The sequence below is a fragment of the Zootoca vivipara genome, chromosome 3, assembly GCF_965207765.1.
Source record: "Zootoca vivipara chromosome 3, rZooViv2.hap1.1, whole genome shotgun sequence".
Taxonomy (NCBI): Eukaryota; Metazoa; Chordata; class Lepidosauria; order Squamata; family Lacertidae; genus Zootoca; species Zootoca vivipara.
The window spans coordinates 95837436-95861837 of NC_142586.1; the positions used below are offsets into that span (position 1 = coordinate 95837436).

The 24402-nt window shown below is 43.1% G+C and overlaps 1 protein-coding gene across 2 annotated transcripts in view; it reads right to left on the reverse strand.

The window, feature by feature from the left end:
• Positions 1-24402, reverse strand: part of HHAT (hedgehog acyltransferase) — a 165195-nt gene that overhangs the window by 100827 nt on the left and 39966 nt on the right. For both annotated transcript variants that reach the window (XM_035111262.3, XM_088666723.1), the window contains exons 8-9: positions 19236-19386; positions 5205-5240 (exon numbers count right to left, since the gene is read on the reverse strand). In XM_035111262.3, the coding sequence (XP_034967153.3) occupies positions 5205-5240; positions 19236-19386 (187 nt within the window). The remainder of the gene's footprint in view (positions 1-5204; positions 5241-19235; positions 19387-24402) is intronic.

A 24402-nucleotide genomic window follows, 5' to 3' on the forward strand; every position in this document is an offset into this window, starting at 1 on the left:
TCTCATCCGGGTTCTGATCAAGTTCACATTGACTTTGCTTTCACATTCACTTTGCTTCAAGAATACTACAACAGAACTTTCACTGAGCAAATCTCCGCTATTGTTAATGAACACATACATAGTGCCAAATCATAGTTTAGCACCACATAAACCAGCCATCGAGTCTTGGGTCACACACCCAGTCTTCCCATTATACACAGAGCTCCCCTTCTTTTCCTAAAGTAAACTGAATGCTTTGTGTTTGCCCTTCAGACCAGGACTGGAAACAAGAATCAAGCTGTGGCTGTCAATCAAGTTTGCTTTATGTCTGAAACTGGCAAAGGTAAGGGAGGCGTGTGATCCCATCCAGGACAGGTTGACTGCCCAATTCCTGGACTCAAAAACCACTCACCCACAACCCAAACACTACTTCCTCCTCCTGTCTTTATTTCCTCTTTTAATCAAACCACAGTTTGCCATTACTTCTGAACCATGGTTTGAGCAAGTCCTCCAAACCAGGGTTCCAAGCCAAGAAGTAACCATGCATGGGAAGAGAAGAAGAAAGGAGAGCAAAGAGAGATGAAGCCTGTGACTCATTTCCAATTGTCCCAATTCAGCCAATTCAATTCAGAGTCTATAGAGAAGCCTTCTACATAGTGAAGGAAGAGAGAAAGCATGTGTACTTTCTCCTTAAAATCAAGCAGAAATAAATATACTGTACAGTGTACACTATACTCACTGATTATGCTGCACAATGCCACTTTTCTGATGCAACAGGGGCAGACAGTGTTTACTAACCAGCAGTTTCCTCCCCCTTACCTTTGCCAATTTCAGGCACAAAGCACTTAGCAAACCAACAGATGGTTCATTATCCAAATTCTGTTAGTCTTTGGGCAGTACTGGAATAGGCTGGACCCTGTGGGAGTGCCAATCCCAAACACAAAGAATGACAACAAAGGATAACTAGGCTGGAACACACTTCCCTTTGTATCTTCTGGTCTTAGTGCAGTTGTTGGGAGGAGGAGGAGAAAATGCACCTAAAACTCTACACAGACTCTTTTTTGCAGGACAAATTCTACTTTTACACACAGATGCTGCATTCTAATGGAACAAACAGAGGGTGGTACTCCATCGAAACAGCTTTCCATGCTTTTTTCTTTTCTTTTGATGTTGAAAGAGATAACAAGAAGAAAAAAATAGACATGAAAGCTCGCTCTCTTCTATGCCATGATCCTTAAACTAAAAGTAAACATAGGAACGTAACAAGTAGCAACTGGATCCAGAGAATGGATTGGGATCACCAGATACTATATCATTGCAGAAGCTAAGTGGATGTGGACCTCATAAGGAACTGGAATGGTTACAGCATGATCAAACAATCTACTAAAATATTAAATACCATCTCAAAAGCAGTATGTGCTGTCAGTCCTGATCAATGGGACTTATGAATCGCATGTGAGAGCATGGAAGCATTAACTGCAAAACGTCTTCAAGTTGGCTCGTCATAGTTAACATTAACCCGTTTGTACGTCTGGAAAATAACAAACTGAAGTTGAGCAAAAAGAAGAAATGACTCCTCCTGAACTCTTTCTCCCAGCCATGAGGGAGGAATAGCAGGGAAGGAAAATGTGAGCACTGAAGGCTCCCTGTGGTGTGGTGTATCCCTGGTCATTCACATAGCACTTAACTATGGTTCACTGTGATATGAAAACATGGGTGCAGCTTTGTGGAAGAGCAGGTGTATTGTCTCCACCCCCAGGCCCAGTGCCGACGGCCTTCTGGCAGCTCCCTCACTGCGAGAAGCCAAGTTACAGGGAACCAGGCAGAGGGCCTTCTTGGTAGTGGCGCCCGCCCTGTGGAGCACCTTCCCATCAGATGTCAAAGAGAAAAACAACTACCTGACTTTTAGAATACATCTGAAAGCAGCCCTGTTTAGGGAAGTTTTTAATGTTTGATGTTTTATCGCTTTATTATTATTAATAATATAGTGGTACCTCGCTAGACGAACGCCTCACGCAACGGAAAAATCGCAAGATGAAAACGTTTTGCAATTTTTTGGCAGACTCGCTAGACGAAGTTTTCTATGGCCGTGCCATAGAAAACTTCGCAAGACGAAGCAGGGCACTGTGAGGAGGAGAAAGTCAGACCGAGCCTCCTCCGGGGAGCCCGCCTGCCTCGCGTTTCCGCCGCCACCATCGCCCGGCTTCCGCAGGGACATGGCAATTGGCGGCGGCACACCGAAACAGCCGCTGGCAGCCGAGCAGTAGTCAGATCCCCCCTCACTCTCACCTTAAGCTGCTGTGCACGCGAGAGCTGTGCACAAACGGGAAAGGCTGCTGGGAAAGGAGGGAGGGAGCCTCTCCCTGGCCCTCCTCCTGCTTCCCCCTCCCCAGAGCCTTTAAAACTTCCGGCCGTGGCAGGTGAGTTGGCGCCCTTTTTTGCACTTTTTTTTTTTTGCCCATAGGAACGCATTAATTAAATTTCAATGCATTCCTATGGGAAACCGTGCTTCGCAAGACGAAATTTTCGTGATACGAAATGACTCGTGGAACGAATTAATTTCGTCTTGCGAGGTACCACCGTATTCTGTTGGGAGCTGCCCAGAGTGGCTGGGGAAACCCAGCCAGATGGGTGGGATATAAATAATGTACAGGAGTAGTAGTACGGTAGTAGTAGTAGTAGTAGTAGTAAGCTTCAGGTTCAATCCCAGGCATCTCCAAGTAGGGCGGGGAGAGATTCCTCGTTTGAATTTTGAAGGGCTGCTGCCAGTCAGTTTAGAAAAATACTGAGCGAGATGGACCAATGGTTTGATTCAGTACAAGGCAGCTTCCTATGTTCCTATTGCCATTGTGTTTAGAGCTAAAAGTCATAAGCAGGTTTGGCTGAATAAGAAAGAGCATGTCATCCACATCAAACCAAAGAGAAAACTACCCATTAGTACCTCTTCTGTTGTCTGTGAAAGGTCTCAGTAAATAGCCCTCTAAAATCATTATATTTCTTGTTATTTTAATTTCATAACAATCTCTTGATAGATAGATCTTCAGTGCATGAGACTATTTTCTCTTGATGCTCAGTTTCCACTGCCTTGGTGTCTCCCACACACACCATTAAGTATGACCACATTTTACTGGATACCAGGACCAGACACCCACCACACCTCCCTTTCTGAACAGATAAAAATACTACCGGTCACCCCCAAACACATAGCATCCCCTGGCACTAGTTTTTTCTTTTCTTCCTCAGCCATAGCACACTGAAACCTCCAAGGAGGCAGACTTTTGCATCACAGGAGCAAATAATCTCACATATTCAAGAACTCATTTCTAGCGAAAAAATTTTATATATAAAAAAAAGACACAGAAGCTTATGAATTTCCGAAAAGCACAGCAGTCACACCGACATCATAAACTGGCTTTGCAAAACCTGGAAAGAATGAAGTAGCTTCTCTTTTCTGATGAAAATATTCCCACAAATCCCATTATCATGCATGTCTAATCTTAATAAAGCACAGAGAAGCAAGACTGCAAATCACCTATCTATTTTTCCATTAGAGGAAAGCAAAAATATATACCCTCTTCACCTCAGTCAAGTGAGGAGCCTAAACAGTTGCAGAACAAAAAATAGCAGAGTAACAGCCTGTGATATCTTTCTGCCAGGTACCTGCCACAGGTACACACACACACACACACACACACACACACACACACACATTTTTGTTTAGGCTTTTTTTCCAGCTGGATAGGATTTTTTTCTATTAGGTATCTGCATTTATCCATATTGTTTGCAAAATGTATCTTTTGTTGTTTTCTGTTTTTTTTTGTGTGTGGTGAGAAAGGCAATTCATTAAATGACTGAATGAAAGAATAAACTTACTGTATTATAATAAAAATTATTTCCATTATTTCAAAATTTGATACACTATGGTGCGTCTTTGGTCATGGTTGTAAGATTTTTCTGCCTACTTTTGGAAAAACTAACAAGATATTTCGCTGTTGGTTTTCTAAATTTTATTTAAACATTCTGCCTCTGAAAGGAAATCATTCTCTCTGCCAAGATCTTCAAATAAATAAACAAACCTTACCGTGAGAGTCATTAGGAGACCTTTCAATTTAATTTGCTCTCTGGTAGTCAAAGTTGTAGGTCAGGCATCCCCAAACTTCGGCCCTCCAGATGTTTTGAACTACAATTCCCATCATCCCTGACCACTGGTCCTCTTAGCTAGGGATCATGTGAGTTATAGGCCAAAACATCTGGAGGGCCGCAGTTTGGGGATGCCTGTTGTAGGTTATAATCAGGTCCTGTTTGCAAACGGCACTGAAAAATCACCTGCATATTTCTTGATGTGATGTCCTAATTTGTTAAGGGAGGAAACTGACACACACACACACACATTGTTGGATCACCTTAGAATGCATAACTACCGGTATGAACAATAAACCATCAGAGATGGTATGATGAAGCCATACCACCAATGGCAGCTGGTTGTTTAAAGTCACATACCGTATTTTTCGCTCCATAAGACACACCTGACCATAAGTCGCACTTAGTTTTCAGAAGAGGAAAGGGGGGAAGCCCTGTTTTGGGGGGGATCAGCTCATAGTTGTGCAGCTTCTTTTGCAAAGAGGAAAAGCCCCATTTTAAAAGGATGAGCTCAAAGTTGTTGAGTTTACTTTGAAAAGGGAAAAAATCCTGTTCAACTCACAGTTCTGCACCTTCTGATAATCTAATCAGCCAGATAATCCAATCAGTCAGTCACATGTTGCTGGGGAAACAGCCTCCCTCTGCAGAACATTCAACAATGGAGGCCTGGGCAAGGTGGCGGGGAGGGAAGGGAGCTAGCATCCCTTATCTCCCTCCCCAATCTCTTGCAATCAGCTGCTGAGCGGCTTCTTTTCAACCCCCCTCTTTCCCTCTTGTTAGTCTTTAGCTCTTTCTTTAAAAAAAGAAAGAAAAAAGCATGATCTGCTTTTTGCCCCTGGGCAATTCAGCTCCAGGGACCACACATTCGCTCCATAAGACGCACAGACATTTCCCCTTACTTTTTAGGAGGAAAAAAGTGTGTCTTATGGAGCGAAAAATACAGTAATCTAAGGTGATCCAATAGTGTATAACTGTTGTCAGGGGGCGGACTTCCTCAGGTTTGCCAACACAGAGTTTAGAAAATTATCTTGAAATGACTTTGATATACAACAGAATCCAGTGGCAAATAATAAATATTGACTTACCTGACAAGAAATGTGTGCAGTCCAACATCAAAACTTCTGTAAAAAGAAGAAGAAAGAAGATATTTTAATATGCAAGTGTACTATATTAGAAAGCAATAGGGGGGATTCTGGCTAATAAATGCAGGAAGACCACAGAAGCAATATTTTCAGAGGAGAGGCGGGTGGGCACTTTCTGAGAAGAGTCCTACGAGTTCCACTTCCATCAACAAGAGGCGTTGCAGGTCTAATGAAGCACACAATACTGTATCCACTTCGGTACACTTCTGTGCAGAAAGAAGGATGGATTCAAATCAGGAGAAAGTGCAAAAAAAGAGCAATTGCAATGACTGCGATAAAGCAAATATTACAAGAGGAAGCTGGAAAAACCCCTATTTTTGTACCCCTACAGGTGTGAAAGGCCCTACAATAGGATCCTGCCAGTGGGAGGGGTTTTTATCTCCCCCATATGCTGTGGGTCAAGTGTGACAGACGATCGGGGCAATCACCTGATGTCACGATGACAACAGGTGACCTGTTTTGGCCCACACAGCTTGAAAGCCAACTGAGCTCTGGGCCTTCTAGCGGGAGGAAGGCCTCAGCATTGCTTCCCCCTCTCCAAATCTCAAACACTGGGCTGGAAAAGGATGCTGCATCTTTTCGTCTTCAAAAAGGCCATCCTCTGGGTGAAACTCTTTGGATTAGGGAGCAGGGCCTTCCAGCGGTGATTTAAAACTATCCATCAGGGATTCTTTACCTGTGACTCCTGCATTGAAGGGGCCCTTGGGGGTCCCTTTATGATTCTATGATTTTATGATCCAGTGCCCTGTTTTGGACTACAGCTCCCATCAGCCTGAGCCAACACAGCTGCAGTCCGAAACATCTGGAGGGCACCAGATTGGCGAAGCCTGCCCAAGAGGATACTTCACTCTTCTTGAGGGCTGTTGGCAGTTATTTCAAAAGCCTGCTGTTTCTCCTTAGCGTGCCACTTCCGCATTGGTATTCAGAACACACAGTTGTACACAAATCTCCACGTACAAAAATAAACCTTTTTGCTTTTTGTCTCTTCTCTATGTAACGGTTAGAAAACTAATAAAAATAATTAAAAATAATAATAATAAATAAATAAACCCAAATCCTGGGGGAGACTCAAACGCCCTCATGCAAAATGCCCACGCTCTACTGGTAGCAATAACCCATTTGATTAAAAAAACCAAAACAAAAAAACCACCATATTGCCAAACAGCAAATAAAAAAATACAGCCCTCTCCACCCCTACTCTGAAATAGCAATAACGTACACATCTGAAAGTCAGAGCATGTGCAAAACTGTGATTAGTTTGCATTTATGAGATGGCCGGTGGAAATGATGAGTCAGCCCCAACAGTTGCATTTCATCCATGCAATTCCTTATCACCACAGCCCCTTTGAAAGTAGGCTTAGCAGCATTACTGCGGTATCATGCAGCTCGTTAAATGTAAGGTATAAACTGTATTATGTTTATGACAGGCCAAGTTGTTAACTGGGAAACAAAACTGGCTTAACCTCCACCAGGTCTAATGTGCCCTTCTTCAAATTTTGTGATGCAGTTCTCCACTCAGAAAATGTTTACAAAAATGCATTAATTAGAAGGGGAGTCTGTATAAAAATGAACATGAAAAAACATGCAAAAATGCATAGGGTAAATTGCTTGCAGAAATGTGTATGTTAGTCCAAACTGCATATAAAAAAAATGTGTTTCTTAGGAGAAATTCACACTTAACAACTTCTCATTAGGACGAAAATTTTAAAAATGCACATTGCTGCAGAAATGTGGCGATCGGAATTTAAGATTAGAAAATGAGAAACAGAAAGAAATAAGATGGATAGATCTAAGTAGCACACAAAACATCACCATGTTACAGAAGATGCCACTGTCACACCCCAAAACGCTAGTCTTTCAGGTAGGCATATTCCTAAAATTGAAGAGTTGTGCACTACCACATAAGCCAAGTGAGGAGACCTGAAATTTATACCCTGCCTTTCCTTCAAGCAGTTCAAGGTAGCATATATGGTCCTGCCCTTTTTATCCTCAGAACAATTCTGTGGGATATGTTAGTCTGAGAGATACAGTGGCTGGGCTAAAGCCTAGTGAGCTTAACAGTTGACTGGGGATTTTAATGTGAGTCCTTCAAATCCCATTCCAACACTTTACCCACTAAAACACACTGGCACTATTTGTAAAAGAAAAAAAATCTGCCCTGAATGGAATAAAGATTGAGACACCTCATTCAGCCAAACACTTCCCATTACGAGACTTGCAAGGTCTCCATAATGCCACTTTAATAGGTAAGTAATCAAGTGTTACAGACTAGCTATGAAATTCTGGCATGAGTGAAGTCTGCGGGATCCTTGCCATTCATTCCAACGGGGCCAGAAACTCGCGCAGTGGTTTTATTTGTTTTGGAAGGAAGGCCCAAACCTTCCTAATACTGCTCAAATAGTACTAACGCAGATGAAATTCCACTGCTGGAACTTCAAAGAGGCCAACAGTACTCAGTCAATCGATCAGTGAGCAGTATTGGCCAACAATACTTTTAAAATGTTAAGCATAATCCCAGATACCATATAAGAAAAGCGGTAACAAAAAAAAACACAAAAGTGGTAAAAACACACACAACACAATGCACCATTTATCCACACACATGCACCTCAGATAAATAAGAAGAGCACAAAGCCATTAGCACCGCAGACAACATCGCGAGCTGACTATTAGCCACCAACAAAAGCTGACCTTAAAATGCTTTATTTTGCGGAGCAGCCAGAAAGCAACTCCTTCTTCTATCGGTAGGGCATCCCAGGAGACTGATGCCACAACTCTGCAACTCCCCGTTTGGCACGGCCACCAGTTGAACTTCAGTTGGCAGGGGAATGTGGGGTAAAAGAATGCAGAATGGATGAGGAACATTCGGTATGGGGGTCAGATTCGGTTCTCCAGTGTGGTGTAGTGGTTAAGAGCGGTAGACTTGTAATCTGCTGAACCGGATTCGTGTCTCTGCTTCTCCACATGCAGCTGCTGGGTGACCTTGGGCTACTCACACTTCTTTGAAGTCTCTCAGCCCCACTCACCTCACAGAGTGTTTGTTGTGGGGAAGGAAGGGAAAGGAGAATGTTAGCCGCTTTGAGACTCCTTTGGGTAGTGATAAAGTGGGATATCAAATCCAAACTCGTCTTCTTCTTCACCATCTCTTCTTCTCCAGGCCTCACTACCTGGTCCTCAAAACTCTGCCCAGGTCACCCCTTTTTTCCAGGTTGTGCCCACTAACTGGTCCTGCTTCACCCCGTGTGCTTTTGAGTGGCTGAAAAGTGTCCCTGAACACTTTCTCTCCTGCTGTGGTTTTCCAAAACTGGTATTCAGAAGCATTGCTGCCTCAAAGCTATCACAGCTAGTAGCTCTCAACAGCCCTCTCCTTCATGAATTTGTCTAATCCTCTTGTACAATCATCCAAGTTGGTGGCCATCACTGCCTCCTGTGGGAGCAAGTGCCATAGTTATGCGCTACATAAAGAAGTACAGTGGTACCTTGGAAGTCGGCCGAAATCCGTTCCGGAAAGCTGTTTGACTTCCAAAACGTTCGGAAACTAAAGCGCAGCTTCTGATTGGCTGCAGGAAGCTCCTGCAGCCAATTGGAAGCAGCGGACGTCACATCAGACATTCGGGTTCCAAAGAACATTCACAAATAGGAATGGAGTCCCTAAGGCAGTTGGATGGTTCCTTGTACGCCTCCTTCCGGCAATTCCTGCCACCAAGTTGGTGCCAAACGTATTGCCCTGTTTTCCTTTGGACCACACCAGCGAGGCCAAGAGGGAGGGTCTTGTCGTCTGGGCAACGGAGAGGTCACTCCAGCTGCTGTGGTTTGACTTCATCCCTGGAGGTGCACCCTATTGTCTCTCGAGACAGAGGCTTGCCAACAACAAGAAGAGAACTTGGACCAGACAGCCCTTCAAACAGAGGACACATGACTATTGTACATATAAGGAGTTTGGGAGACTGGATTTGGACCACAAGGATAGGCACATGAGAAGCAGATGCACCATCAGAACTAGGCAGCAAAGCCAAAACATGTGAGAGAATCTGCTTAGCGAGGACTGATAGATGTTTTATGTAGGGTTGCAAGAATATGCATGCCATTTCCAAGGCTGTTTAAACTGATAGTTCATTCAGTTCCCCCAAGTAGGGACAATCTAGGCTTTTAAGTTTGGATTTCAAAAGCAGCCACTTACTCACTGATGGCCTGAGCCCCTGAAACTAGAATATCTCAGCACCGCGGGTGGGTGTCTCTTTCAAACCCAGGCCTGCTTGGCAAAAGGAACCTTCGGGGACCATCCACTCTTTGAAGAGGAACGGGATATGGAACAGCTAGGTTTGGAAGAGCTTTGCAACATTAAAACTGGCTTTAATGAAAAGCCTACTCCTATGGGGAGGAGTCAGCAGGATTCTAATGCCCTCAATTAGTTTGAAATATTTACTTGATTCAGCTGCTTGGATTCCTTCCTTTAATTTAAAGGCAGTGCGGGGGGTGGGGTGGGGGAATATTCCCACCGCACAGAAAATCAGAAGGCGGGAAACGTCACAGTGGTGCCTTTCTGAAACCGGCACACAGAGGAAGGGAGAAGGAAGTGTCAGCTTGTCTTTGCCCTTCCTTTCCTTTCAAGCTTCAGCTGCTGAATAACTCCCAGGGGAGGCTAAAGAAATGGCTGTTTGGTTAGCTATCAGGGAACGAAGACGGCTGCAGATGGGATGCAAGTCAGAATTAGGTGTGTTGTGCAAAGCAAATTGTGCCAGGCACTAACAACCCTCACATTAGCAGGACGTTAGAAGGGTTCAGGTGCTTATTTTCCACCTTTTAGAAAGCATTCTTAAAATAGGTATAGAGAGCAACACAGCCTCGATGCTGATGCAGCAAAACAAAATCCTCTGCTACTTTCCACAGGCTTAGCAATTATTCCTTTACTATGGGGTGGTGGGATCAGTCGCCATGGTATGGGGACCCTGAGGCCTCTCTGCACTCAGCTATACAGCTGCAAATATAATGTTTTAAGTGCAATTTAAGCACATTATACAAACATGACACTAGATGGTGATGGTGAGCTTATGGCAAATTCAATATATTTTTCAAAACCCTTTAAAAAAACAACACCAAAGCAAAATAAAAAAAATCCTTCAGTAGCACCTTAAAGACCAACTAAGTTTTTATTTTGGTATGAGCTTTCGTGTGCATGCACACTTCTTCAGATATCTGAAGAAGTGTGCATCTGAAGAAGTGTGTATCTGAAGAAGTGTGCATGCACACGAAAGCTCATACCAAAATAAAAACTTAGTTGGTCTTTAAGGTGCTACTGAAGGATTTTTTTTATTTTACTTCGACCCAGACCAACACGGCTACCTACCTGTAACCAACACCAAAGCATTTTCACATCGTTTTTTTAAATATGTGTCTACATTCCACTTCTATCTGGTTTTCGGAAATACACCTTCAATGCTGCTACCTGAATCATAGTTCAGTCAGTTGTGCATACGACTTAATCTTAGGGTCGTTGGTTTGTCATTGGACAAAAGATTCCTGCATTGCAGAGGGTTGGACTCGATGGCCCTTGTGGTCACTTTCAACTCTACAATTCTATGATACTACGCAGTGCTTTTTTCTAGAAAAATAGGTGCCAGTACTCACCATGAAGTTGTTACAGTAAGTGCCACACTTTTTAACAACAAAAAAGAGGTGCTGTTGGTACTGCGTACCCTTGAGTACCCCTTGGGGGGAACCACTGATTCTATGAATGTCCCTGCTTTGCACCGCCAGAGTGAAGCTGCAGTTGGAACAGCTGCAGAGCAGGTAAAATTTTTGCCATCTCTTCTTGCTTTGTATTTCCTGCATCTATATTTGCAAGAGAGAAGAGTTCTCAGACCATCTGACTTACAGCACAGCTGGCCTTGATGCTGGACTTCTTGGAGGAGAGGATGAAGAGACGGAAAGAGTTAAATTGTTTCGTTAAGTTGTCTTGAAGAGAAACTGCTAAAGGTAAAGGACCCCTGACAGTTAAGTCCAGTCACAAACGACTCTGGGGTTACGGCGCTCATCTCCTTTTACTGGCCGAGGGAGCCGACATTTGTCCGCTGACAGTTTTTTCCGGGTCATGTGGCCAGGATGACTAAGCCGCTTCTAGTGAAACAAGAGCAGCACATGGAAATGCCGTTTACCTTCCCACCGGAGTGGTACCTACTGGTATTTATCTACTTGCACTTTGATGTGCTTTCAAACTGCTAGGTTGGCAGGAGCTGGGACCGAACAACGGAAGCTCACCCCATCACAGGGATTTGAACCACCGACCTTCTGATCGGCAAGCCCTAGGCTCAGTGGTTTATACCACAGCGCCACCCGCGTCCTAGAAACTGCTAGGTGGGAAGAAAACAATGCCATGTTTGATATGATTGAAAGGAAGCAAGCAAGCTATGTTACTGATAAGACAACATTTGGAGATATCGGGAGTAGGAGAAGGCAACCAGTCATGCTGTAGGGTCTTCAAGGAGAGCTGCAGATTAACCACTTTGTACATAGCTGATGCCTTAAAATAAGGTCGCAACACAGGAGGTTGACTGTGCATGTCAAAAGTTGTAAACTGCTAATTGGTTAATGGTGGAAATGACGCTTTACGGCTGTGTTGAATTAAAGTAACAAAGGGGTGAGTTTTATAAAGTTTACACTGCTGTATCTATGCTTGTATTGTCTTTGTATCCGTTTGTAGTGACTTCCGCATTGGGGTTGACACTTTGCACATGCAAAATAAATGTTTACTGATATATTACCATGTTGTTATTGAACTCCAGTAAGGGAAGCAATATGGACATGGGTGGCGCTGTGGTCTAAACCACAGAGCCTAGGGCTTGCCGATCAGAAGGTTGGCGGTTCAAATCCCCGCGACGGGGTGAGCTCCCGTTGCTCGGTCCCAGCTCCTGCCAACCTAGCAGCTCGAAAGCATGTCAAAGTGCAAGTAGATAAATAGGTACCGCTCCAGGGCGAAGGTAAACGCTGTTTCCCTGCACTGTTGTGGCTCGCCAGAAGTGGCTTAGTCATGCTGGCCACATGACCTGGAAGATCTCTGTGGACAAACACCGGTTCCCTTAGCCTATAGAGCGAGATGAGCATCACAACCCCACAGTTGTCCGCAACTGGACCTAACGGTCAGGGGTACCTTTACCTTTAAGGGAACCACTACAGAGGAAGCTACAAACAAAAACTGGGTTGATGTGGCTGACTTTTTTGGGTTAAGCATTTCTGAGCTAGGGAGGGGTGTGTGTTGGTGCTCACATTCTTATTTTTCTCCACTGGCTAGAGGGTGGGGGTATAGGGTGTTTTTTGTTACCGTGCTGCCAATATTGTTATTGCTGTCGGCAGGGTACAGTTTTACTCACACACACACACAGAGAGAGAGAGAGAGAGAGAGAGAGAGCGTGCGTATGCTATGTTAACATTTCTACTACTTTCCTTTTCTATTCTACAATGCAATTATGTTTATGTTCAAGTCACATGAAGACCTACAACTAATCTATATATATATATATATATATAAATGTATTTATAAAAATGTAAACTGGCCATGTGGGTGTGTCTCCACTTTTCTCCGAAACCGCTTGACCGATTGAGTTCAAATTTTGACACAACGTCCCAAGCGAATATGCAAGTGACCCCATACCATTTGCATAGGCAGATGTTGCACCTGGACCAGGTAAAAAAACCCAAACCACGTGTTCCAGAACTCACAACTCAGACGAAAGTGCATGCTGGGAGCACAGGAAAGGTTGCAAAACAGCGCCCTCTAGCGACAGCTACACTGGTACTACACCTAGGCAAGCTTCTCTGTCCACAGCATCTCGGCTTGGCTTTGCAGACTGGGCCGAGTGGAGGTGGGGGCTCACCTGGGTGGGGGTGGGGGTGGAGGGGGTGGGATAGGTCATGGGTCGGGACAGGGTGGGGCCAATCACAGGGATAAGCTGGGGGTGGGGGAGGAGGGGATGGGATAGCTCACGGGTCGGGACAGGGTGGGGGGAGTCACAGGGATGAGCCTGTGTAAACAGAACATTCATAAAACATTTCAACAAAATGAAGGGGGACTCTGAAGGTGAGGTGAGTCTGAAGGGGGACTCTGAGGGTCCATTTAACAGACTGAGCCACAGCAAGGCGTGGTCGGGCCAGCTAGTAAGTTCAATAAATAAAGAAAATTTATTTTGCCTAGCTTGAGTGTACTACTGAAATCTGAAATTGCCTGTCAAGATGTGTCTGACAGAGAGATGGAGATGAGAAACTAGACTACTGTACAGACTTTTGCCACTGGTTCTGTCCACCACTGACATGTGGCCCTTGGAAGATTACTCAGAGGGGAATATGGCTCTCAGGCCATTGCACTAGCTATACTCTACCTGCTTCAGTTCAAACCCAAGCACCACCACCTTCCATTAGCTCCCCTTTTGTTTGTATTCAGAATCAGTGACGAAAGTCCCCACATACAGGTGAAACTCAGAAAATTAGAATATCGTCGAAAAGTGCATTTATTTCAGTAATGCAACTTATTATTTTTTTTTTTATTTTAATTTTTACAAATGCTTTCTTTTGGAAAATCCACAGTAATAAAACAAATAGTTACAATAATTAAAAAATATTTAAAAAAATAACATCGCTATTACATTTCATTAATTCCATTCCATTTATAATTGACCTGCCTAACGACAAATAATTACAATTACAACAAATAAAGGCTTGACGTATCTCGCTTTGCATGTCATGCATCTATCTCATATATTGGTTTCACCTTTTAAGTTGCATTACTGAAATAAATGCACTTTTCAACGATATTCTAATTTTCCAAGTTTCACCTGTACCTGCTAGAATTTCATTTTTTTAAAAAATAATTTTTATTCTCAGAGAGAGAAATTGCAAAAACAAATACAATTTTTTTCTTACATCATACCTTTTCTTTACATCCATATATGACTTCCCCCAATCCCCCCCTTCTGAATTTCACTGTTTTTTAATCATATTTGGGAGTTTCTAAGGACTAACCTCTTATACATTATTTCTCTTTACATACCTGCTAGAATTTCAGTCCCAACACGCTCTGCACTCCCATGAAGAGAATCCCTGTCCAAACTGATTTCGGTCAAGTAACGAAACGTGAAGCTACTCTGAGCCAAAACAGCAATGCAAACGCCTTCCAATTTATTAAACACTTCTGCCTCTAGCCGGATAATCTCTTAATCGCCATGAGCCTGGAGGGAGCTGTCTTTAGGGATTTCGAAAACTTCAACAATGCCAGTTCTCGCGCTATATAGGATTAACAACTTTGATGTTCTAATACACTTGTGAGTACTTCAGAACAGAATAAAAAATTATGTTCTCCAAGTAAAATGTTCTGTATATTTTGAGGTGGGAGGAACGAGACTCATTAGGTCAACTCAGGCTCAGACTACAAGGAACTCCATATTAGTGATTTGTTCATGGTGTTTCTAGAAGTCTGCCCAAGCAGACTAAAAGCCAGAGCAGAGGAAGGGTGGGTGGAGAGAGGAGGCTTATTTCTTTCCCTCTGCCTCGCCCCCCCCCCCCAAGTTGCTTTTCTCCCAAGTTGCTTTCTCTCCCATGGGGAAGACCAAAGAAAAAAAATGTAAGGATCTCATATATCACTTCTCCCATAAGTGGAAAAGGATGTTTGAGGAAAGAGAGTTTGAATCGGAAAGTGCCCAGAGGCAGAATAGCACTTCTCCTGCTGTGCTTCTTTCCCCCTGATTTACAGCTAAAGATGGGTGAATTTGTCAATTTTGTTTTCTGTCAGTTTCTCTCTTTTTTTCTAGAAACTCTCTTCAGGTCTTTGCAACAGACACACACACAGAAGCAGGTGGCTTGCCCAATATACAGGAGCTGGTGTGTGCATGGCCTCCATGCATGTTTAGCATCCCACCCCCAATCAGGCTGAATGCCAAAATAGTACTATTGTCCTCTGTTTGTGGCCTTCCAGTTTGAAGCCCAGGGCAATGCAATCCTTTGCCACCTCCCAAGCCTTCTGATATTTTAGGCCATGACCCTGTGCACATTGAAGTAAGCTCCTCTGTGCAACGTTTGACCTGCACCTGTAATAGCCCTGCCTACGCTCTCATTGTGAAATCTCTGTTTCTGCCTTCCATCACTGACGACCATATTCCTACAAAAGGCAGCGAACAAATAAAATATCTCTCTACCCCGTGGGTAGCCGTGATTCATTATTTTAACTTTAAGGGCATGAAGGAGTCATAACTCAAGAGAAGCAGAGGGCAAGCTGGGTAGGTTTTCTTAGATAATTGAAATTGACCCATAATTCACCGGTAGCCATGGGAGATGTTGCTCCTCGCGTAACTCTTCATAACACCGTTCGGCATGAACTGATTTTCAAACACACACACACACACACACACACACACACACACAAAATCCCATCTGTGAAAAGATCACATTTAATTTTTTTGGACAGGCGTTGCTTGCTATGCATAACGGGACAAAACAGCAATACAAAATACATCTGCTGAAAGAAAAATAAGGACAGAAGAGCCTGCAGGATCAGGCCAATGGCCAATCTAGTCCAGTATCCTGTTCTCACAATGGCTAACCAGATGTATTTGCAGAGCATACCCATCACGGGTGGTAGCCACTAAGAGCCTTTGAACAATCCCTTTTAAACCCACCCTTTGGTGGCCCAACAGTCAATCTCTCTTCCGAGGATCTCTAGGACTTGCAACTCTTTGAGGGGACGATAGGTCTTCTCAACACACTTAAACTACAGTTCCCAAGATTCTCTGTGGGGAGCCATGACTGTTTAAAGTGGCACGATACTGCTTCAAATGTATTGTTCCTTCCTGTGATTACTTTTTTCTTGGCACTCCTGTGGTTTAGGGTTAACATTTGAACTAGCTACCTCAACACTTATGCCAGGACATACATAATTTCAAGATGCTTTTTCAGACATTTCATCCCCTCCATACCTGAAAGTTTCTTCAAAACCAAAGAACTGCCCGCAGAACAGCTCAGAATGCAACTGTGGTGTTCATATGGAGGTGGTTGCAAAATTCAACCAGTTCAAAGATTGAAGATTGGCAAGTGATGGAGTCATCAGGAGGAAGGTTGTCAAAAATTGCCTTTCAGTTGGAATAATTAAACAAGTGCAAATTGAGGAGTCTCAAAACTGCAAATTTAATTTAAATGGGTCCATTGTTACCCACTCTAATGATTCTCTTTCTTCCAGAATTCATTACTTTCTCTCTTTCCTTAAAACCGCGGAAGGCAAATACAGAAGCACTTCGGTAAAGAGTTTTTACCCTTTATTAGTCTTTCCTACAATATCTCATCAAAATCAATGGAGACAACACTGTTTGAGGTTATTGCTATTTAAACACTAAGAACCAGAGAACGTTGTTTCCCTATTACAAGGAGTCTCATGGAAGGAGACGGACTAATGCACCTTAAGACATAATAACTATAACCTGTTTATTGGAGAAGTACAGGCAGTTTGCTTTCTAATAAGGGGATTTACTGAAATAGAAGTCGTAATTCCCAAATTTCCATAGCTAGAATTGTACTAAACACAGTTAAAAACAATTTTCAAGATGAACACCTTAAGGCCAAATTAGACTTTACATGCCAGGTCTTTGAGATAGAGAGACACTTTCAATTATTTTTATTTTTAATAATAATAATAATAATCTGGTTTGAGAGATTGCAAGCAAGAGCAGAAATGTAACTTAACTGTTTCACCACACATTTTTCTCAATCAAAATACACACAACACACAGAGGGAGACAGAGAATTTTATTCCTGCTATGAAATATTTTCACCCATGGAGGGTGAAAACAGCCTGAAAGAGTTGGGTTTGATCAGCAGCCGAAACAAAATCCTTTGCAGAAATAACAGCTCCTATCAACACACACACATAACACAGATTCATTGCACATAATGCTGAACCACTCTGGTGTTTTAGGCTGCACCAGATTCCCTAGGTTGGATGAATTTTGCACTATACAAACAACCCAGAAAAAAAAGCATTCAGATCAGGCACTGCCCTGCTCAAGTCTCCCACATGACTGGGAAGAGGACTTTGGCAGAGTTTTGCTTCACTTTTAACTGAATGTTGTTACATACGAAGCGGGGTTGTATTCAGTGTAGTGCTGTGGCTGAAATTCCCTATGTTCTCCTCCCGCTAGAACCCTCTAAATCTGTTCGAGGGGTTCCCCCAACCCTCTGGATCAGATCTGGAGATGGCCTAGGGGTACTTAGGAGGAAGGAAATTCCGTTGCACTAGTGGTAATCCTTGGGGGCATCATTTTGTTGAATACCCGCTTACCCAGGCATTTGATGGTTGAAGGTTCTGTCCCTGGCAACCTTGAAATTATTAGTTTGAGAGTAGTTGGCTGCTTTTAGGAGTTTTTAACAGATTTTTCTCGCCAAAGAATTGATGCTTTTGAATTATGGTGCTGGAGGAGACTCTTGAGAGTCCCATGGACTGCAAGAAGATCAAACCTATCCATTCTGAAGGAAATCAGCCCTGAGTGCTCACTGGAAGGACAGATCATGAAGAAGAGAAGACTCCCTGGAAAAGACCCTGATGTTGGGAAAGATTGAGGGCACTAGGAGAAGGGGACGACAAAGGACGAGATGGTTGGACAGTGTTCTCGAAGCTACGAACATGAGTTTGACCAAACTGCGGGAGGCAGTGGAAGACAGGAGTGCCTGGCGTGCTCTGGTCCATGGGGTCACAAAGAGTCGGACACGACTAAACGACTAAACAACAACAACAACAACAGATTTTTAGAAGGTTGTTTTTTTAAAAAAATTATAACTTAACTGAGGTGCGAGATATGATGTGCTAGGAAGGACCTCCCCACAGTACCTTCTACACATTATATGTTGTGGCACCCTGGCAATGGAACATCTTCCCTGCAGACATACAACCGGCGGCAACTTTTGCTATCTTTTTTGTTTGCCTTGGCGGATTAGTTGTTTATTGTATGTCCCACAAACTGCAGTGAAATGAACACAACAAAACAGTGCAGTACAGAAAATGATGCCTTCTTACACCCCGCCCAAGAGGGAATGTAGTTGTAAAAGCAAATGTCACTGACAGAAAGTATTTTCTGGGCATGGGTGCCAACTGACTAAAGCCAGACTGTGGAAGGGAGGGGGTTTACTGGTTCGTTTTATTCTTGTTATTACTAAGTGTTTTGTGTTTTTATCTTGTATTTCTTTGCTGTGAACTGCCCTGAGAGCTATGGATGACGGGCGATATACAAATTTAATAACTAATTAAGAATAAGAATAAGAACCTAGACTGCATTTCTGATTTAAGGTGATTGTAATCCCATCCCTCTCAGGTAAACCTTGCTTCAAAAGCTGCCAAGGACCATTAGATTTCTAATAAAAACCCAACTGGAGGTGCAAAACCAAATAAAGGCCTACAGAAATCAGCAAAATTTTGAGGCATCTCTAAAAGTTACTTTTTTCTGAAGCAAACCCATTACCTTCCAAAAAGCACAGTGAAAATGATCATCCTCCACACTTTTGCTGCAGGGTCACCTAATCGAGTATTACTTATCCTTCCCTGCATGAATTTTCCACACAAAGTGTCTTTTTCAGGGGGGACAATAATGAAAAATGAATTGTATTTCATAAAGATGTGGGGAGAAAATAATTATCCGATCAGTGGAGCTAAGCGGTTTGGATCCAATTCTAATCATTAAGGTGATGAACATCCCAAAGCCAGCCTTCTCTTCACCTCTGTGGCAGGAGAAAAGTAATTATTAGATGCAAGGGCGTTTTTCAAAAGATTAGAATGAGAAGCAGTTAGGAATGGAAACGCAATGCTGCTTATCAATTTGCAAGTTCTCTTGTAGGTGCAACGTGTCATGTGGCACACAGGCAGAAGGCCACGCAGCCCATACATGCCAGGCAGCCATTTCGCGAAAATTCAATGGGCAATAAACCTTTGCAATAAAAAGCAAAACTAACCTCCACATTCTGGAAAAACTGTACATGGTGCTCACACAGCGTGGCAAGTCGGGAGACTTCAGCCCATCCATTCGGATAAGAAGTGCGGGAACACCGAAAAGGACGAGGTATTTCACATAAAAGAAGAGGACCTGAGCCAACGCCAGCCCACCTGAAAAGAATGCAAGGCGGGAATATTCAAGTCATTATTTTAATACTTATCGTCCTTCCCTCTCCCCATAAATTAGGACATTCTTTCATATCACCCAAATATACGTCATAAAGGTGTACAGTGTCTATTATCTCTTTCTGCCTCAGTCAGTTGAAGATGTGCATGCTGCTGGGGTTGGCCTAGTTGACCCTCTGAGTCCCTTCCAACTCTACAGCTCTCTGATTCCAATGCATGGGCCATGTACACCAACTGTGCCTATTTTTTTTAAAAAAAGACTTTATTGTTTAAAATAATACAGAGTAGAACATATGCATGATATAAATACAACGATAATTTTCTCCTCATCGTATCTCATACAAAAAAGATAAATACAGAAAAACTAAATGCATAATTCAAAATAAATTCTTCTTCGCAATGTGAACCGTATACTATCTTTATGTTACATCCTATTTCTTCCCTCTTAGACACTTCCCGTCCTTCCAATGTTACAATTTCAAATTCTTTGTTTTCTACGGGTCTTCGTTATAGTTTTCTTCCTTTCTTCTCTATTTTCCCTTAATCTCATTTTTATATTACAAACGTTATTCTATATCTGCCAATATGGAATTATTAGGATAATACATTTTTAGATATTTTTTGTAGACCTTCCACTCTTTGAATACTTTTTGTGTTGATGATTCTCTTACTGAGTCAGTAAGTTTAGCCAGTTGTACGTATTCTAGCATAAGTGTTTGCCACTCCAATACAGTGGGTAAGATCTCACTCTTCCACTTTCTTGCCACTAGTACCCTGGCCGCGGTCATTGCATACAGCAGTAAGGATTTTGTTTCTTTTGGAGTTTCTGGTGGTAGTATGTTTAATAAGAATATTTCCGGCCTTTTTTTATTGGTTGTTTAAATAGTTTTTTGATTTCTTCATATATATTATTCCAATATCTTTTAATTTCCTGGCAGGTCCACCACATGTGGTAATATGTTCCAATTTCTTTTTTACAACGCCAGCATTGGGGACTTGGTCCTCCATACATTTTTGCAAGTTTTTTGGGAGTATAGTGCCACCTATAGAATACTTTCATATTGTTCTCCTGCAGACTATAGCATGCTGTGAATTTCATATTATCAACCCACATTTTCTCCCATTGTTCCATTCGTATGTTGTGGCCGATGTCCTGGGCCTACTTAATCATCACAGCTTTAGTCTGCTCCTCCTTTGTTTCCCACTCCAGGAGGTAATCATATACCAAGGAAATATTCTTCTTTTTAATCCTGATTAAATTTGTTTCAAATTTTGACGTTTCAGTTGCCAATCCTTCCTTTATATCCATTTTAAATTTTTGATTTAATTGAAAATATTGAAACCAATCCGTTAAATGTTTTTTTTATTTCCTCGTGCTCTTTCAACACTAATTTTCCTTCTTTGATTTCTAATACATCTCTATATGTTGGCCAATCATTTCTCATATTTCTTCTTTTCACCGCGACTGCTTCTAGCGGTGATGTCCAGAGTGGAATTTTTGGTTCTAATATTCCTTTGTATTTGGTCCATTAAACAGGTCAAAGCAAAACTTTTCCTTTAGCACTCCTTTCTTGTGACTTGAAGCCATTGGTTCAAGTCCTACTCTCTGGAGCTGGAGAAAACAAGCATGCTCCATCTTCCGTGTGGCAGCCTTGTAGATATTTGAAGATGGCTGTCATATCTCCTCTGATTCTGCTCTTAATAATACATAATAATAATAATAATTTTTTATTTTTTATTCCCCAGCCACTCGGGGCAGCTTCCAACAAAACATTAAAATATAGTAATCCATCAAACATTGAAAGCTTCCCTAAAAAGGGCTGCCTTCAGATGTCTTCTAAAAGTCTGGTAGTTGTTGTTCTCTTTGACATCTGGTGGGAGGGCGTTCCACAGGGCGGGTGCCACTACCGAGAAGGCCCTCTGCCTGGTTCCCTGTAACTTGGCTTCTCACAGCGAGGGAACTGCCAGAAGGCCCTTGGCACTGGACCTCAGTGTCCGGGCAGAACGATGGGGGTGGAGACGCTCCTTCAGGTATACTGGGCCAAGGCCGTTTAGGGCTTTAACGGTCAGTACCAACACTTTGAATTGTGCTCGGAAACATACTGGGAGCCAATGTAGGTCTTTCAAGACCGGTGTTATGTGGTCTCGGCGGCCGCTCCCAGTCACTAGTCTAACTGCTGCATTCTGGATTAGGACCCATGTAGAGTGCATTGCAGTAGTCCAAGCGAGAGGTAACTAGAGCATCCACCACTCTGGTGAGACAGTCTGTGGGCAGATAGGGTCTTAGCCTGCGTACCAGATGGAGTTGGTAGACAGCTGCCCTGGACACAGAATTGACCTGCACCTCCATGGACAGCTGCAAGTCCAAAATGACTCCCAGGCTGTGCACCTGGTCCTTCAGGGGCACAGTTATCCCATTCAGGACCAGGGAGTCCCCCAACCCGCCTCCTGTCCCCCAAAAACAGTACTTCTGTCTTATTAGGATTCAACCTCAATCTGTTAGCCGCCATCCGTCCTCCAACCGGCTCCAGACACTCACACAGGATCTTCACCGCCTTCACTGGTTCCGATTTAAAAGAGAGGTAGAGCTGGGTATCATCCGCATATTGATGAACACCCAGCCCAAACCCGTGATGATCTCTCCCAGCGGCTGCATGTAGATGTTGAAAAGCATGGGGGAGAGGACAGAACCCTCTAAACATACCTAGCTCCATCAACCGTTCCCCATAAGGCTCGGTTTCCAGACCTTTGATCATCTTGTGTGCAGTTGTATGCAATGAAGTTGTCCCATTCAAGCAAGGAAGTCTGCTTGCACAACAGGACTTCCCTTCCCTCTCCTCCACCCTATGCCTTCCAGATCAAATGGGACAGACATGAGGAGAGAGGGAATGGGCCAGGGAGTTCCATTGTGCAAGCAGAAGTTCTTGTGCAAATAGGACAAACTTCATTGGATACAATCCAATGTTTTCAGAACTCTATCTTAAGGATTCCATCATTTTCTGGGTGGATGTTCCAGCCCTCCTTGCTTCCGCAGCTAAATCACTCCCTGATCTCTTAAAGGACCGTTTCAGGAAAAGCTAACTGTGGAACAGAACAAACTGTTTCAGTGATTCTGAACCCAAGCCCAACCTGGGTGGAATCTACACACATATTTTAAAAAGTTATGAAAATGCTTTTTTAAAATAATAATGAAAATATATATTGAATTTGCCATAGCTCACCATCGCCATCTAGTGTCACATTTGTAAAATACGCTTTACAACACACTTAAAACGTTTTATTTGCAGCTGTATAGCTGAGTCCCCAGTGGCCACAGTGCTAAACATGGATCTTAAGGTGATTTTGTCAAGAATCAGCTGGAAAGCAAAATTTCTTCATGGTTTATTGGCATAACTGGCAGCCATCTCTGGACCTGCAGCAAGCCACCCAGGAAAGGATCCCTGATACATTCCCACACAGAAAGATTGATTGCAACCACACTGGAGTCTGCTTAATGCAGCGATGGCCAAACCTGGCCCTCCAGCTGTTTTGGGACTACAATTCCCATCATCCCTGACCATTGGTCCTGTTAGCTAGGGATGATGGGAGTTGTAGTCCCAAAACAACTGGAGGGCCAAGTTTGGCCATCACTGGCTTAATGTAAAGCAATGTTCCCTTTTCAAGTCGTGTTCTTCAAGGAGTAAAACATCCACCTGAAATCTCAGGTGCATCTCATATATATATACTGTACATAGAGCATCAATATGTTAAAACCTCTTCCTTCACTCATTCTAGTTTATGTAGCACAGCAGGTGTAAGAAAACATCAGAAATGTCACACCTCCTTCCAGAATCTCAGCTGGGACCTCCAGGTTTGGATTGGTATAATAAGCAAATATTGATTTTCAGCTCGGCGGAAATCAAGACCTATTGATCTAGGAGATAAATATTTACCCTCAAAGGGCTATAAATCTTCATGTGTCCTAAATATAAAGTCAATAGCTGGTGTGTTCAGTGTTATTACAGACATTGCTCTACTTGTCCATCCAGAATTCTCTTGGTCTTTTATAGCGTGTGTTCCAAAAAATGTGCATTAAGCTGCCCACACCCCACCACCCTAGGGGGGAAAAAAAAAGAAGCAAGGTAACAGCCTGCCAACTGGCTTTCATTTTGTGGAAATTTCTGCACTCCTGAAGACAATCTTCCCAACATTCAGTTCTGAACATTTGCTTTTCTGTGCATTCCTACAATTCCCAGAGCGGTTTAGCAATCAATTCCTCTTCCCAGGGAACTCTGGGGACTGTACCTCTGCGAGGGAAATGGAGGGGGGGTTCTCCTGGCAAGCTACAGCTCCCAGGATTCTTTGTGACTGTTTAAAGTGGTATCATAGTCTTTTCAAAGTACTGGATAATGTGTAGGGTTTGGGACAGAGAGGGAGAAACACACTTTGCATATTTCAAAGGCACTATATAAATATTACTATTGGTTTTGAAAAGTATCACAGAGAAATATTTTAGCATGCAATCCTAAGCATACGCACTAACTGACCTTGGTGAGCTTTACTTGCGGAAGGGGGGTAGCCTAGTGGTACCTGCTTAGCATGGAAATGATTCCAGATTCTCCAGTAGGGAGTGAGAATGTCCCCAGTCTGAAACACTGGAGAGTCACTGCCAGCCAGTGTTGACGGTACTAAGCTTGATTAAGTCTGACTTAGCACACACCAGCTTCCCACGTCCCTACGTTCTTCACAACTGAGGCTTCTGCACGTACGTTGGCACCCATGAAGGCCAGCAAAAAGAAGGTGGAAAAACTGTGACTCTTAACTCTGCCCGCTTTGCCTCACACAAAATATTGCTGTAGTGGTTGCTGGGCAACACCACTCACTACAGGAGACAGGAATTGCACACTTGCTTTTTCAGCAATGGTGGTGGCTAAGCCAAATAGTCTAGTCACCAACCCAACACCACCATCGCTGTCTCCCGAGGGAAAGGGCAGAAGGAACACACACTGTTGGATGTTCCTT